General features: G+C 29.1%; 2 protein-coding genes and 1 long non-coding RNA gene across 4 annotated transcripts in view; 2 read left to right on the plus strand and 1 right to left on the minus strand.

Moving 5' to 3' along the window:
• Positions 1-15,910, minus strand: part of numb (NUMB endocytic adaptor protein) — a 53,622-nt gene that overhangs the window by 25,653 nt on the left and 12,059 nt on the right. Inside the window, exon 2 of the mRNA XM_012373625.2 lies at positions 4,091-4,133. The gene's annotated coding sequence lies outside the window, so the exon portion shown is untranslated. The remainder of the gene's footprint in view (positions 1-4,090; positions 4,134-15,910) is intronic.
• Positions 73-8,544, plus strand: LOC105676023 (uncharacterized). Of its 2 annotated transcripts, XM_067355309.1 has the most exons (5): positions 73-2,897; positions 5,254-6,137; positions 6,278-6,460; positions 6,619-6,831; positions 8,345-8,544. In XM_067355309.1, the coding sequence occupies exons 2-5, from the start codon at positions 6,099-6,101 to the stop codon at positions 8,519-8,521; spliced, it is 612 nt and encodes a 203-aa protein (XP_067211410.1). In that variant the 5' UTR covers positions 73-2,897; positions 5,254-6,098; the 3' UTR covers positions 8,522-8,544. The 2 variants fall into 2 exon arrangements, with proteins under 2 accessions (XP_067211410.1, XP_067211411.1); XM_067355310.1 differs by having other exon boundaries at positions 73-6,137; positions 7,126-8,481.
• LOC105676041 (uncharacterized) lies at positions 9,031-10,896 on the plus strand. The gene is made up of 4 exons (XR_010890289.1): positions 9,031-9,186; positions 9,435-9,605; positions 9,967-10,230; positions 10,412-10,896. It is a non-coding gene; the product is annotated as an uncharacterized lncRNA (long non-coding RNA).

Raw genomic sequence — 15,910 nt, forward strand, 5'->3', positions numbered from 1 at the left:
AAAAATAATATTTAATATCGATATTGGAAAACAACTTCTGATTATTGATATGTCATGTTTATTTTATTGAAAATAATTCAATAATTTCAAACAAGTTATATGACTACAAAAAAAATTTAAAAGCTTTTAAAATGTTCGGGGCAATATAGAAACTTTTAACATGTTTTAAACTTTAAAAATATTAGAAATTATTGGCTTTTAATGTACGTTTATTGACATCAGGTATCGTCTGATCATAAATTCCTTCCTCCGACAGAGGAAACTTTGAAGAACATAAACTTTCTAATATTTTTGAACTAGTAAAACTTAAAATTTACCTCTGAGACGTTTCCTGGCACATATTCCATTATTAAACTCGTTATAATAATAATAATATTTGAATTATTACATATATGAATTTAGGGAGCATAACGAAGATATTGTCAGACTAAGTGTTTTCATTTACAAATTATAACTATACGAGCTCGAAATACTCGTTCGACACAAGTTATGGCGTTTGCAGGTATGAGAATGACGTCGGTAATAACCGGTTTCAAAGGTATAACATACTATTGCAAAATCTGTCTACCGCCGTGTCAACAGACGGGTACTTGCATTTCATGCAAGAGTGCATTGTGTCGCTTCAACCGTTAGTTTGCAACCAGATAAATTCATATTGCAACGAGTAGCTCTCTGTGAATGTGATTTTCAATAATTTTACACTTGATAAAACAATAATAAATTAATAATATTCTTTTATTAAAAAATAAGGATAAATAATATTGTCTGTCAATTCCATGTGTTATATATAAAATTTGACGTAAGACGGCCACCACCCGCAAAGACAGACCAAACTTCGTCGCTCCACTGCAACGGGACTTTACCTGACGTAAGCAGAAATTGTCAGAATCTGCTAAAATCGCCGAACAGTTTCGCATGCGAAGGTCAAATAAAGACAGAAAAAGAGCAAGAGTTCGCTACTTATTTTCGAGATTTTATAATATTAATAATAATATAATAAATTTACAAAAGTATTACATAGTGTCTCGAATTATCATGAAATCTATCTTTAATTGTTTAATTAATTGATAAATATAATTATAAATAAAATTCTTTTTTAATAAATAGCACGCTATCTTTTAATACTTTTAAAATATACGACTGCAAAAATGTCTATTGTGGAAATATATTATTATTTAAATATTAATAAATTTGTTGAAATCATTAACGCGTATTTTAACGACTTTTAATTAATACCGCGCATATATTTACAGTTTGGGCATTTTTCCGTTTTAATGTATTCTATATAGGTGTCCTATATAGAATGTACTTCTTTGAATTCTCTCTCGCACGTGTGTTCACAGACGCGCCATATGGCTACGACAAAACCACATGCCGGTATATTCCCATGCATATCGTACTGGCAGGTACCGACGATGGCATGTGTTTCAATGCATATATGCTTCATTGCTGGAAAATTTCAGGCGTAATTATCGTATTTCGGTAATTAAGCAAAACACACATGCAAATTCTAATGTGGATTTGTAAACGTTTTTTTTACAAATAACATTACGAAGATAATTTAAAGTTTAAATACTTTTATATTTGTATGCGTAAAAAATAGAATTCCCAAATTTGTCCAATGATTAGGAAAAAATCTCAACAACTATTTTCTTTTTGTAAATATAACTAATTATAGATTATATAATTATATAAATTTATGATTAAACAAAATTAATTCCTTCAACAATGAGAATTTCTTTGTGCAGATATTAGATTGAGACCTATTTTTATTGTTAAATTGTGATATGTAAATTTTTTTAATCCCAACTTTTATATTTTATCACAAATTTTTTAAGGTGTATTAAAGACTTAAAAATTCTAAAACTCTTCGGAAAAAAACCAAAATTCTATTATTTATGTCAAAATTAAAAAGATGGGATGCTATTTTCACAAAGATATGTGTATATAATCGTATATATGCAAAATCCAATTAATATATCAAAGCGAAATTGATGGCGTAAAACACCAGTATGATGTACATTAGTAGGTGTCCCGTGAGTCGCGTTCTCAATTAAAATTTATCCGTTATCCATTGATATACACATAATTGTGCCAATGGCACAATTATTTCATCAAATGCTCGATACTATAACGTGTTTGCTAACTATGATGAAGGAATCGCGTTTGCTTTATGTAATGCAATTTTAGCAAGTCAGGTTGAAGAATTAAATCGTAATCGATGTAGCATCAATGCAATAATACTACGTGTATTAAGCGATATCTAGTAGAGATCTTCACTTTATAAATAGCTACAATCATGTGCGCTTACATGCATTTACAGCAATGGAATTTTTAAAATAACATTTTCTAAAATGTTTTATATTACTTATTTATTTTCCGTGATTTATTATTAAAAGTATTATTTCTACTAAACAGAGATAATTAATAGTTTCCATAACTGTACTAATTACACAAGACTAGTGTCAATGCTTAATGAATGCGTTGAGGTATAATTATGTTGCACTTTAATAAAAAAGTAGTTGCTGTTGCGATTGAAAATTAGAAAAACATCTTATCCGTGTTAATAATACTCAGTAAGTTATACAACGGATTAACGAGACCTCATTCATTTTACCTTGTGATTGCCTTTGTTTTGAGTATGATTGTATGGTCGGTTAAGAAATTGCGCGCTAATGAGCACTTTCTTTCTACCGTTATTCACTTCTTACTGCAAATTAACAGCGACTCAGCAAATTAAGCATGACGCAAACACAATCTTCCAAGCATTGTCCTATGGGAAGTCATTTTGAACGGACAGGGTATTTCCGTGGGAATTGACGATTCTCGAAACCGATCGATGGTCTTGATATTGATTATTACAGAAGACGTCGAAGGTGACGCACACACACACACAAGTGAGTAATCTCTATGTTTTTTTTTCACATCTTAAACGTATCATTTAACTGTCGCCGCGAAATGAAATGCAGAAGAAGGTAGAGGACCTGTCATGGGAATTCTGAGTCAAGGCTCCATGACCACCCCTTCCCCTTGGTATGCGTCGTTCACACAATAAGTGCTGCGCAACAATAGAGCCGTGAAGAACGTTGTTGGTTGTACACGAATAGATGAGCATACGACGTATACGAGTGCTTAATCGCAACGTGAAATCGGGTTATGGTAATTAACGAAGCATAACGTTTCGTCATTGGCCTCCTGCGCGTCGTTAAACATTGATTAGATCAGACAAACCGATTCTAAAGTTCATTCAATAAGCAATTGTTTTGTGGATATCGATGGTCGACAGGATAATGGATAGGTAGTACGACGAATGAGTGAGGAGAACTCGAAGTGAATTTTATATGACACATATATGACGATATAATTTTATTGAAAGTTGAACTTTACGCCAATTTAATCAATCCATCAATAATCAATCCATCAATCAATCAATAAATAGGTGATAAAATTTTAGATTAGCAAGCATTTCTAATTTTATTAAGTATTATTAAAGTGAATATTTCTATATATAATATTAATCTTAAAATATTAATTGTATGATCTCTCATAACGCAATTTTTTCAATGTTTTAAAACATAAAATGTTTAGTGGAGGGAATGTAATATTCTATAATATAACGTAAAGTACTTATGCAGTATAATCTAGAAATGAAGGAAATCAATACATTAAGAATCCTTGAATGAATTTGAAATCGATTTCTCTTTAATTCAACAAGTGTAGGTCATTATTTGTTGCAAGCATTAATCTTTCAATGTATATGATATATTTTAGTATAACATATCTTAATAATTTGGTATATACACCTGCTGTTCGTAAAGAATGCTTCATTACTTTTAACCCACCCTTATAACCGCATGGTCCTATAATTTCGTACTTACAAAGAGTATGAAACACAGAAAGCATATGTTATCGATATTCCAATATACCGGAAATGAATCAGAATGTAAGTGCAGATGTGTAGATTTCACTGCCTATTCTGTCATCACCTTATTATGTTAGAAATAAAAGATAATAAAACAATCTATTCTCATTATCAAAACATATGTAGGGAACGTGGAGGGAAGTAAGATAATTAGAGATAAAAACTTACCGAAAATTTTAGTTTATTCCAAGCCAAAAATTGACACTTTTCTCTGAAAAAAATATAAAAGATGTATATTAGATATGTAAAAAATATTATGTAACTACGTATTAACATTAAAAATCGCCTAATAGATAACGTTTAATCAATTATTAATTAATATTTGCAACTTTTTTCAAGGAAAAGAAATTTGTAACATACAAATCTATCTGATTTAAAATTATATGATATCGTAAGTTACGAAATAGTTCATCAATGTTGAGTTACGTATTCACTTAAACATTTGCCCTGAATGAGCGAGCTCAGGATTGCCGAGCAAAGATTTGAATAGTGAGGTCAGTGAGCGTGCGCCGAGCCGCTCGATCTGATCCGCTCACTCGGTACGTCAAAGTGAGCGTGTGATCGGTTCATGCTCATTGTCAGTGTGAACAGATTTTTATTCACGATCCCGTTTGTTTGCGATCAGCACTCTAACTGTTCGAAGGAGGATCACGCGGATTGATGGCTCATGTGTAAAACCCTGTGTGAATCCAGGGAAACTAAATCAAAATGAACACTAATTCGCTCGTGTTGCACTCATGGGAGGCAAATGCTCAAATAAATATGCAGCTTTGTAATAAGCAATGAACAACCACTCACACAAATAAATATAAAATTATAATTATTTAAAAGAAATTATCTGCACATATAGTAGTATATATAATATCATATATATATTAATATCATAAAATGCCTTAATATTTAAAATTTTATCGTGTAGATATCTTCACATTGATATCATTTGAAAAGCTGCCGAAAAAAATTTAATTAGAAGGAATGCTTTTGCTTCATGTCTAAATGTATGCAAAGTAGTGTGAAGTTAACGGTCCTTTGAAGACAATGCTTTGTAACAAATGTTTAGTATTTTATCAAAACTTTATTGCATAGTTGATTTCATAGCGATAATACTAATTTATCGTCTTTATGAAATCTCACCTTGTCAGAAATTAAACTTAAAAACAAATCTTTGTCATCAAGACTTTGACAAAAGACAAGCCTTTGTTATTAAATCCTCACCACAAAGAATCCTAAATTGATATTGAAAAATGTGACTTATGTAAGTTGGAATAAAAGTTTACTTTATATGTAAGATGTCTTTATAGCTAAAAGTACATAAGAATTTCATTTCATAGATCTTGGGCAAGGTACTCTGCAGAAAATTTAAGTCATGTCTCCCGTGATATTTTCGGATGAGGGAAGAAAAATATATTCTCATCGAATTGACTTGGTACGCGACTCCCAGGCGAGAAGACTCGTCGCCGATTCGTTACAAAGGAATCCCCGAGCTACTTGAACGTCCACGCGCCCCATAAAAATGTGCACGGCACTTTATATCGAGCGAGACCGTTCCCACGACATCCCCCGTGCACCTCTCCTATGGGAATATTTTATAGGGGTGAATTTATATGTGCGGCGCTACGCGTGCGTATGCGTGTATACATGTGCCACATATGCGTGTGTTGCGAGGCTAGTTTTAACGGCAATCAACGTGCTTGCACTTTCATCGGTGATGTACCGCTCTCAATAACGCATCTCGTTTTCAATTTTATTCGACTAATTAAATATATCAAAGTTGGAATTAAAATTGAATATTGGAATGCAAAAATTAATTAGAGCTTATTTTTTTCCAATATAAGTTATTCGTTATCTGGTAATTTATATCTTACACATTTCTTATATATATTTTTCGTAATCCTAAAATTATCACATTATGCAAATTTTATCAGAGTTTTAATGTATGACGTTCGCAGAATCATGCAATCTACAAACATTTTTGTGATAATGAATTTCACTCGTCATTATAATTTTTTACCTAAGCTGATTAAAACAATCATATATTGATACAACTGCTTATAATCTAGATAACTTATATTTGCATATCTCAGACGTTACACGTCTGTTATATAAACCCGAATTTTACTTTGAAGAAATATTGTCGTGGAAGTTGTGTAAAGAAGCACGCGAAATAAGACGAATAATGTTGAAATCCGCAATCATAATTACAATTCTGGCTTTCGTAAGTATTATTTTAAAAATCAAGTTTATTTACTTTTAAAAAATTTTTATTCTATTATTTTTTTAAGTTAGAAATATATGTAAATTATAATTCTATCTTTATTAATTTTCACAATATTGTACTTTTCAATTTTATTACAGGCCGATTTTCAGGCGAAAGTAAATGCAGCCGCAACATTAACGAATGAAAATTTAAAAGATCAGTTGTCGTTCACGATATTAGAAGCAAAAAATCGTGCATTCGACCAGGTACAAAGTATTAAAGTGTTAGCTTCTGTTAATTTCGATAACTTTATTGTACGTACAAATGAAATGGTGCAAAAGGTAAGTTTTGAACAATATCAATAAATAATTTTTTTAATTAAAATTTTATTTTGGATTAATAATGCAATGTTATAATATTAAACTTAGGTACAAGAAAACGTAAAATTACAATTGACATTTTATAAAATGTTGATTTCTTAAAATATTCATGTTTGCAGTCCTCAAATGATATGAAAATATTGAGAGAAGAATTTAACGAAGCAAACGATACCTCTTGCAACAAAGCGCAGGCTGATATAGATGATGCTGCTTTAAAAACTATTGCACATTATCAGACGTGTGTAGAAAAAGTGACTTATTATGCTGAAGCAGACCTGAATTCTTTAGCCTTTGACGGAAGCCTCTTAACGAAGGAAATTCAATACGCTAAGGTAAGTGCATCTCTAAGAGATTCATATTTATTTTAATTAAAATTTTTTATTAGTAAAATAATAATATTCTATATTGTTACATTAAAAATGAGACAATAAAAAAGATCATAAATATAATGAGATGATATTTTAATTCATGTCAAACGATATATTATACTATACGGTTCTTTTAAATTTTGTATTACTGCAACTTATTATTAAATGATACTTATTATTAAATAATAAAGTTTTAATATAACTAAACAATTAGATTTAGATACATTTATAGAAATTGCATGGTTCATTGTATTGTAGAATGTCGATGAGGAATTGTATCGTAAAGTTACTGATTTGGACGCAAGATCTTTCCAATTCGGCAAATATCTGCAAAGATTGGAAAAATGTGATACTCAATCAAATTTGCCACGACTTAAGCGACAAATTTCCGAAGCTTTGACCAGTTACAAACAGTGTCTTCAGAATAAATAAATAATCAGCAAAAAATGGCTCTTTAACAAAAAATGTCCATTTACTTTAAAATAATCTTTAATTTCAATAAAGATGCACTTTAAAACTTATTATATTTGGTGGCCAGTAAAAGTACAATAATTATTCATTTTTAGATGAAAACTATAAATAATTAATTATATATAAATATTGCATTAAAATTATTGCATGAATCAAGAATGGTAAATATTAATTATTTTTCGGTATTATATGCATTGTTATTTTAAGCTATTTTTATTGCATTATCTTACGCAATCGCTCTGTGACTGTCTATGGTTTATCTACATTCAATCACCAATGAAAATAAACGTAATATATATTTCTCTAATATCTATGTTATTTATTTAATATCTTTACTTTAATATTTTTACTTTTATACAAAAAATATCAACTCCATATAATATTTAAAATATAATATTTATACAAAAAGTACATTTAAGTACATGCGTAAAATTAATAATTAAGAGAATTTCATTAGGAAGTATGAAAAAAAATATGTAGACTAAAAATATGAGAAAAAACACAGATCAATAAAATAAAAAATCGATGAAAGAATGAGATTGAAAATGTGAAAGAGTGAACAGCTCTTTATGCATAATGAAACAAAATGATACTCATCAGTTCAATCAGAAAAAAAATATATTGACACGTATTCAACTCCATAAAAACACTTTGCACTGAAATTTCCAATATCGCAAAATAATGTTACACCGTTTCGAAGCATTCTATTGATATTACAAGTGATTTATATACTATCATTATGCTTCATTATTTTAAAAATAAGCTTGAAATAGCTTTAAGCAATTTTTTTATATTAATTTTTAGAATTATCGAGGCTTTAATTTAACAATTACAAAATTTTCAGATTTTTTTATTTCTTTATTTCGAAATCTAGATAATAAATATATGGTAAAAGATAAAATGTTAAAAATTCTAATGTAGCTTCTAAGAATAAATATGAATAAATAAAATAACAATAAAGTCGTAAACTATTATGTTTTAAAAAAGTTATATCTCTTCGTTCTAGAACAGAAAAGCATATAGAAGACAACAACGTATCGATTTTGTAGAAAAGTATTCTCTTGTGTGTGTTAAAGTCGAGAATGTTAAGATGAGAAAACGGCAGCAAAGGAATCACTTGAATTTTATTCTATTTTCTATCGTTTCTCTACGATTCCGGACAATATTGCAGCTCTCCTCTTAGGATCAATAGGTGTTATATAGAATTTGTCGGTAGGTATATGAAGAAAAAATTGTATATCACAAGGTATTATTTAGATCTATTTAGATCAAAATTATAAAATTAGCATGTAAACTAAGAAAATGTAATTATATTTATAACATAATAATATTTAAGATATCATACGTATTTATCTGACGAAATTATTAAGCGCGTAATGTTTTTCAAAAAATTTTATTCGAAAATTTTTAAAAACTTATATACAATTATCATATAAGAATACACGCTGTTGCAGTATATTAGTTTATTCATATGCAAGAAGGCAAGAATTTTAAACATATTCATATACCTAAAATTACTATAAATAAATTCGAACGATGTAATGAATGTATAGAGCAATATATCCCTGAAATGAATCGCAAAGTTCTTCCGAATAATGTATTTTGTTCGTTGCTATCATTTTTTACGCTCATTAGAGCAATTGCATACTGATATAAGCGTACAGAGTTTGACAAGTTAATTTGCATATCTTGACAATACGTCAGAAAGATTGGTGGTGGATATATTATATAAAGACGAGTTTTGACTGTTAAGAAGAAGTATTTTTTGTAGAAACTGCAGCGAGTAATAGAATTCGAACAACAATGTCAAAAATTGCCGCGATAAGTTGTATTATTCTAGCTGTTTCCGTAAGTATATCTCAATCTTTAAATTTATAAAACAATTTACACGTAACCGTTTGAAAATAAATAAAATACGCATGTTAAATATTTTTAATTTCTGATTAAAATTTTATTTAATATTTTTTTTTACAATTTATTTATATAAAAGTTAACAATAATTCTAATCTAAAAGAATGCTATATTTATGACGTATTTTGTTAATACACTTGTTTTATTATATTTGTTTATATTATATTATATTTGTTTTATTTTAGATCAACTTTGAAGGAATACAAGCTAACCTTCTTGGTAAACCGCTAGGTTCCTTACTAAATAATGTGCAAAAACAATGGCCGGGTGGGTTTCAAAATCCAATAACAAATGGAATTAAAAGTCTACAAAATATTGGAAACGATGCGTCCGATTTAGTTACCGAAAGAAACGAGGTAAATAGAGCAAATTGTATCATTAAACTATATTTCTTGATTATTTAATGTTTAATAATATATAGTTGTAACTCCATGTGCACAGGTAATTATTAATATAAATAAAATAATGTTTTTTATATATTAGGCACTTTTCTAAATTAAATTCGCGAAGGTAGATATTTGTTTTTTTATTTAATGACAATTTAAATTATATTTTTTGACTGTAATAGTTACATTTAATCTCCAATTTGGTTTTTATGTATTAAAAAAGTTGAAGTGGTAAAAATAGAAATATTACGGTAATATTTAATGATAAGTCGATGCTGATAAGCATAGATACTATAGGTAAATATTCTTTTAAAAATTTATGATGTGACAGCTGAACAATGAGAATGAAGGATTTGTAAAACAAGCTAGTATTTTAACGTGCGTCAAGTTGTACAATGAAGGACGTACGATTTTTACTAAATTGACATCGATTTTGAAATCTTGCTTATCAAGCGAAATACAAGCAGTCGATACTGAAATTCAAGTAGTAGTAAAATTGATAAGCGATCTGCAAAAGAATATAACAGAGAAAATACAAGAGATTCTAGCGCAACATTCCGGAAATATTGTCACTGCATTTCCGGATCTCTTTAAGGTAAGTGTTTTAAGTAATTTTTGTCATAATTTAAAAATTTTTTGTATATATTTTTCATTAAAAATATTGGAAACGCTTTTGCATTCTAAGAAATTAAAAATTTTGCTACAATTTATCGAATTATGAATGTCAGAAAAATTGTACCAAATTCCTAACGTACTTAGCACACGCATTTTTTTAGAAATTCCAGGAATTGTTCGGCGGTAAGCTAGGTTCCGCAATTGAGGATGTTCTTTCCAAGATACTTCATCTCCTTTCAACTTTATCGAATGTAGGGACATGTTTTGAAACATCATATGTTAAAGATGTCCAACCAGCTGTACGTACCTTTATCAATGACGCAAGAGAATGCTATCAAAGCATTCCGCGTTTGATAAAATATTGATGGATTAATGTAACAATTTATTATCATGCTGCATTATTATATTGTAAATTACCACTATGAGTTATGCGGTATGAAGCTTATACTTTTTTTGATGCTATGCATGCTTACCGATCTATGCAATTATTTACATATATTCCAGAATACGAAGCAAAGTATATAATAACATTGATAATATTGTCACGGCTGTTTATCTTTTAGTCAAAACTGAGAAATTAAATAAAGATGAAAATGTTACATAAATTATAAATAATTATACAAACATTAAAAACATTGTAAACTTATTAATCTTATTATATGCCTCACTATAATTTTAATAGATCCTTTTAGATTACATATTTACTTGTCAATAAAAGCAAACTTTTGTTTAAAAAATTATTGAACATAATAAATCGACATAAAAGATATATATATATCTAAGGTATAATAACTGTACATAAATTCAACAAATAGACTTTGAGCGTCTTAAATAAAAATGTCAGTTTTATGAAATAAGAAAGAGTAAAGAGTCATTAAGTAGTAAATAAATAAAAATATTTTTAAAAAAATACTACAGGGGTATTTGTGTGTGAGTATCATATGTATATAACGATACAAAATGGTCGGATGGGCGCGGCCCGACGACGGCGCGACATATAAAATCGCCGTTATGAGAAGCGACGAAGAAGCAATCAATGTCACCATTGAACCACAACGTTAGCATTGTTTCTGTTACAGAGAGCTACACAATAATCAGACGGTAAAAGAAACGTTGTCTGATCATGTTAACCATGTCCATTCTAATCAAAAGATGCTATTATATTGTTTCACCCTAAACCTGTTTCTTTTTTAAGCAATGATAAACCTTTTTTGAGCAATAATATTTTGTCATACTGTATTCATGAAAAATACTGCAAATGAACGATGGTAAAAGTATGCTGAAGCAGATGAATCATAGATCACTGCTCTTACATTACGTGATTACTCATCAGTAAGAGTGAGCAACTGTATTAATTATAATAATATTACTCACAGCGTATACAAAAAGCAGGAAGAATAAATTGCAAATGCGTCATAAAAATTAGTGACAGTGAGAAAGCCTGCACTATATCGCCGTGAAAGTGAAAAATGATCTTGAAATCGAACAAGTATGTATATGTATATGGCTAAAAATTAACGAACACACAACATAGATACAGGCAGACAGGAAGATAAAGTTGACATAGTAAAGCTTTTTGACCAACAAAAATCTTGCCTGTTATTATATGGCTGATGAAAAGATTTATTAAGAATGCTAATTTTGTTTACTGAAAATAATTCGATCAAATCTACAAATTATTTTGCTACAATAATAAATTATTTCTTATTTTATTATCACAAAATATTTTTGCTTGTATAAAGTTTGAAAATGTTTAACATTTTAAGTTTTCAAAACTTTGCAATTTTATGTTAATCAATATTTCATTTTTTACGATAATTAGCACCATTGATATTTACTAACTAATATTACTAAAAGAAGTAAAAATAAATTCAATCTTATAAGTATACAAAAAAAATTTTTTTTGCCGTAATTGTCGTTGTATACAAACGTCGTTACAAATAAATATCATCAGTTTTTATAAATATCATCAGTTTTTTGTTCACAGCATCGAAATCTAAACTTAGCAAAATTAACCCAGTTTTAATCCACCCCGGAAATGCCACCACAAATTATTCACCACTGACTTATATGCTGCGCTAAGAGTCTTTTCTTTATAAAGCACACGTATTGTGAATGCAGGCCATCTATTGATCGATAGTGCTACTATCCATGATACCAAAGGAAATGTTATTTAATTACTTACGGTAAGAAATCTTTTTAACAAATCTTTAATTATATAAGAAGTTTGAAATATTTATAGAACAACATTATGAAATAATTGCGAACAAACCGTTTGGTCAACAAAGTTACTGCAAGAACTGGCAACAAAGCAAGACGCGTGAATGAAGTTCAACAACCTTGTATTCGAGTCGTATCTTTATCACTACAACGCCTGACTATGATCAAACCTATCTGCACCGTGTCATAAGTAATGAACGGTTGCCTATAACATAGTGTACACACCTTGCATTGTCTGCTTATTAACGCCTTGTACACGTTGCAAATCTATCGCATAAAGAAATAACAAATTATTTCTTATTATAATATTAAAGCTTTCGCGTTTTTCTTTGTTATTTATATACTCACCAGCACAAAATTCGATCGAATTTTATACCGGTGAATATATTACAACATATCGAATTAAAATACTCTTTAATTATATCTTTTAATTCGGTACAACTTTAGTATTTTTTATTTAACAAAACTGTTAAATAAAATTGAGCTAAAAATTGTTAGATGTCTAAGATAATAAATCAAATAGGATCAATAAGAAGCATAAAGAGCCAAAATGCTAGGTTTACGTGCGAAGGTTATAATATATTCTTTAAAAGTATTTACAGACGTTTTGGCCTGCCATCAGGCCTTCTTCAATGTAACAATAAGTAAAAATAACTTATTGTTACTTGAATATATTATAACCTTCGCACGTAGACCTAGCATTTTGGCTCTTTATGCTTCTTATTGATCCTATTTGATTTAAAATCACCAGAGCCTTATATTCTATGTAATCTAAGATAATAATAATTTAAAAATCCATCCTTATTGAAGATACACACACAGACATATAAATGTAGTTAAATAAAAATAATTTTTGAAAGAAGATAACTAGAGAGAGAGAGAGAGAGAGAGATTAATAAGATTTTTAGGTATCCGTATTTTTGCTTGGCATATATATAGATCTGGCTAATCTTTGCCAGGTTGCCGCACTCACTAACTCGTTTTCTTAAGTAGGGCCGGTAACCCCCGAAGAGAAGATGCTTCATGATGACGAAAAAAAATACCATCTCAGACAGCACACTTACACTCGAGAGTTCTTTAAGACCGCATGTGCTTTCAAGAAAAACTATGTAGCATTCTCTCTTGAATGACAAAATAAATCGTGATAGTTTTACGGTTAAACCGTCTTTTTTTAATGATATTTATGCTTTATACTTTAATTGAATATTTCTTTTATCTAATTTTCTATATACACCATATATATATAAATTTTAATGCAAATTTGAAAGAATTTGTAATTGTATTTTTATCTTAATTTAGGAATAAGTACATGAGAATTTACAAAGAGCTGCGTGAAATGCATTTTCATTTGATTCATCAATCACATTATTTTATTTGATACATATTGCATACAATATAAATTCATTTCGCGTAATTATTTTCATCTCATTAATGCTCATATTGATCAAATTTTTCTTTATTTTTAATAATAAATTAAAATCGCAAATTTTATCTAAATTTTATTCCGTCTGTTATTTGAAAAGCTATAACAAGAATTTAATGCGATATGAAAGAAGGTGCTGCAGCAAAGCAAACACGTGCAAAAGATTTTTGCCATGTAATAATGTTTTTGAAATAATTAGATTAAAAAATTTTTTTAGAAAAAATAAGGATATATTCAAAATTTTAGTTCATTTTAATTTACGTAAGCGCATCGCTATGAACATTAAAATAAAGCACCCTATATATACCAGTATTCACGATAGTTTTATAGTACTACTAAGAACTGTAGTAGACAAGGATGAAACCGCAAATTCATGCAAACCACAAGATATGATTGCAGAGCCGGCTTAAAGTCTGATAAAACAAAAGGCTAGACATTCATTTCATGCAAACATTTATTATTCTTTTCATAAAGATAGATCAAAAAACAGAAAAATACTATTGTTTTTTAACTATTTATTTTGTATAAATTATATTATTTTTTACGTTTCAAATATTTTTTAAATATTTTTATGTGACACTTTTATCAAATAATGATTCTTCGTACATAGCACGTACGAGTGAAATTGACGTCAGAAAACCGCAAGAAAATTAATGACTTGCTCCGACAGGGCAAACTATCTTTAAAATAATAATCAAATTTCCAATTGTCTAGTCATTTGTTCGCCTTAATTTATATTAATCTTGACACATTTAGAATCCTTAGTTAGGATCGATGCTTTGTGTAATTCGGAGATTGTCGACAATTATTATAATTTCTTGCAAAATTTCAGAAAGCATTCGTAATCTTTTACATAAAGAACCTCAATTTATCATAGTTAAAAAAGATCATTAGACATTAATTTTAGAGAAGGAAAAAGACAAAAATATTGATGTATACTTTTCAAAGATAAATACGCTCCCCCACCGTATAATATAATAGCGTGAGACTCAACGCGATTCTAGAATATTCAAAGTTTCATCAACGACCAGGAGAAAGCGCGTGTTTTACATTACGATCAAAGGATAGTAGCAAAATGAAAAAAAGGTACGAAAAAAGTACTAGGTAGTAGGAGTCGCCTGATATAGCCTCCTCTCGAGGATCACGCAACATCCACCCGCTCCGAAAATCAATACGCGCCGCGTTACGACAGATTTGTCGGCACGTGTAAGAAGAAAATAGATTTGCATAATGAAGACCAGTAGCTAAGTTTCCGTCAAAATTTCGCCATTTTTGAATTACAAACTTTAACATTTATGTTTATCAAAACTTTTCCCACAAAAAAATACAAATTTGTAAAGAATTTGTTTTTCTCTCTACAATAAATTAAACTAAATTATTTGATGACCACGACTCGTTACACAAAATTTTGTGAAAATGTGATTTTTATTATAACATTTACTTCAATAAGAGAACAACTAATAATGTCTTCCTTATTGATTTTCATAATATAGATTCGATTAAATAGTAAAGACATCCGAATTACAATCGGGTCGATAGATGTAGACACTACTAACCCAGTTTTAATAGACTGTAGTGGAAAATTGAAAGAGAATAAACGTAGCTACATACCTCCGTGCTAAGATTGGCACGGTATCTTTAGATCTCGTTTCGGAACTAGCCATTCAGCATTTGCTTCACTGACAGCATGTATATCTTATCAATAATACGATTTTAACTGAAAAAATATGTAATGTAAATGAAAAATAAAACAAATAAAAAAAATAATATGTTTGCCAAATACATGTAACACTTTCAATACAAGCAATATGTGAAAGCTAGAGGCAAAATGTAACGCTAGTAAATTTTGAAACAGAAAACAAACAAGCAAGTATTCACCGCAAATGACACAATTTCAACAAACGCAAAGTTTTACGATTTCCTTTATTGAAAAACCAATATCCAATATATATGTATGCATATTTCAATCTCGAAAGAAAATTAGTCACAGGTCGTTTCGGTACGATTTAAATATAAT

The sequence above is a fragment of the Linepithema humile genome, chromosome 5 (assembly GCF_040581485.1).
Source record: "Linepithema humile isolate Giens D197 chromosome 5, Lhum_UNIL_v1.0, whole genome shotgun sequence".
Taxonomy (NCBI): domain Eukaryota; kingdom Metazoa; phylum Arthropoda; class Insecta; order Hymenoptera; family Formicidae; genus Linepithema; species Linepithema humile.

Coding starts and splice junctions, on each gene's coding strand:
- LOC105676023 (XM_067355309.1), top strand. CDS start 6,099: ATGTTGAAATCCGCAATCATAATTACAATTCTGGCTTTC. Junction 6,461..6,618: donor CAAATGAAATGGTGCAAAAG/GTAAGTTTTGAA, acceptor TCATGTTTGCAG/TCCTCAAATGATATGAAAAT. Junction 6,832..8,344: donor AGGAAATTCAATACGCTAAG/GTAAGTGCATCT, acceptor TCTTCGTTCTAG/AACAGAAAAGCATATAGAAG.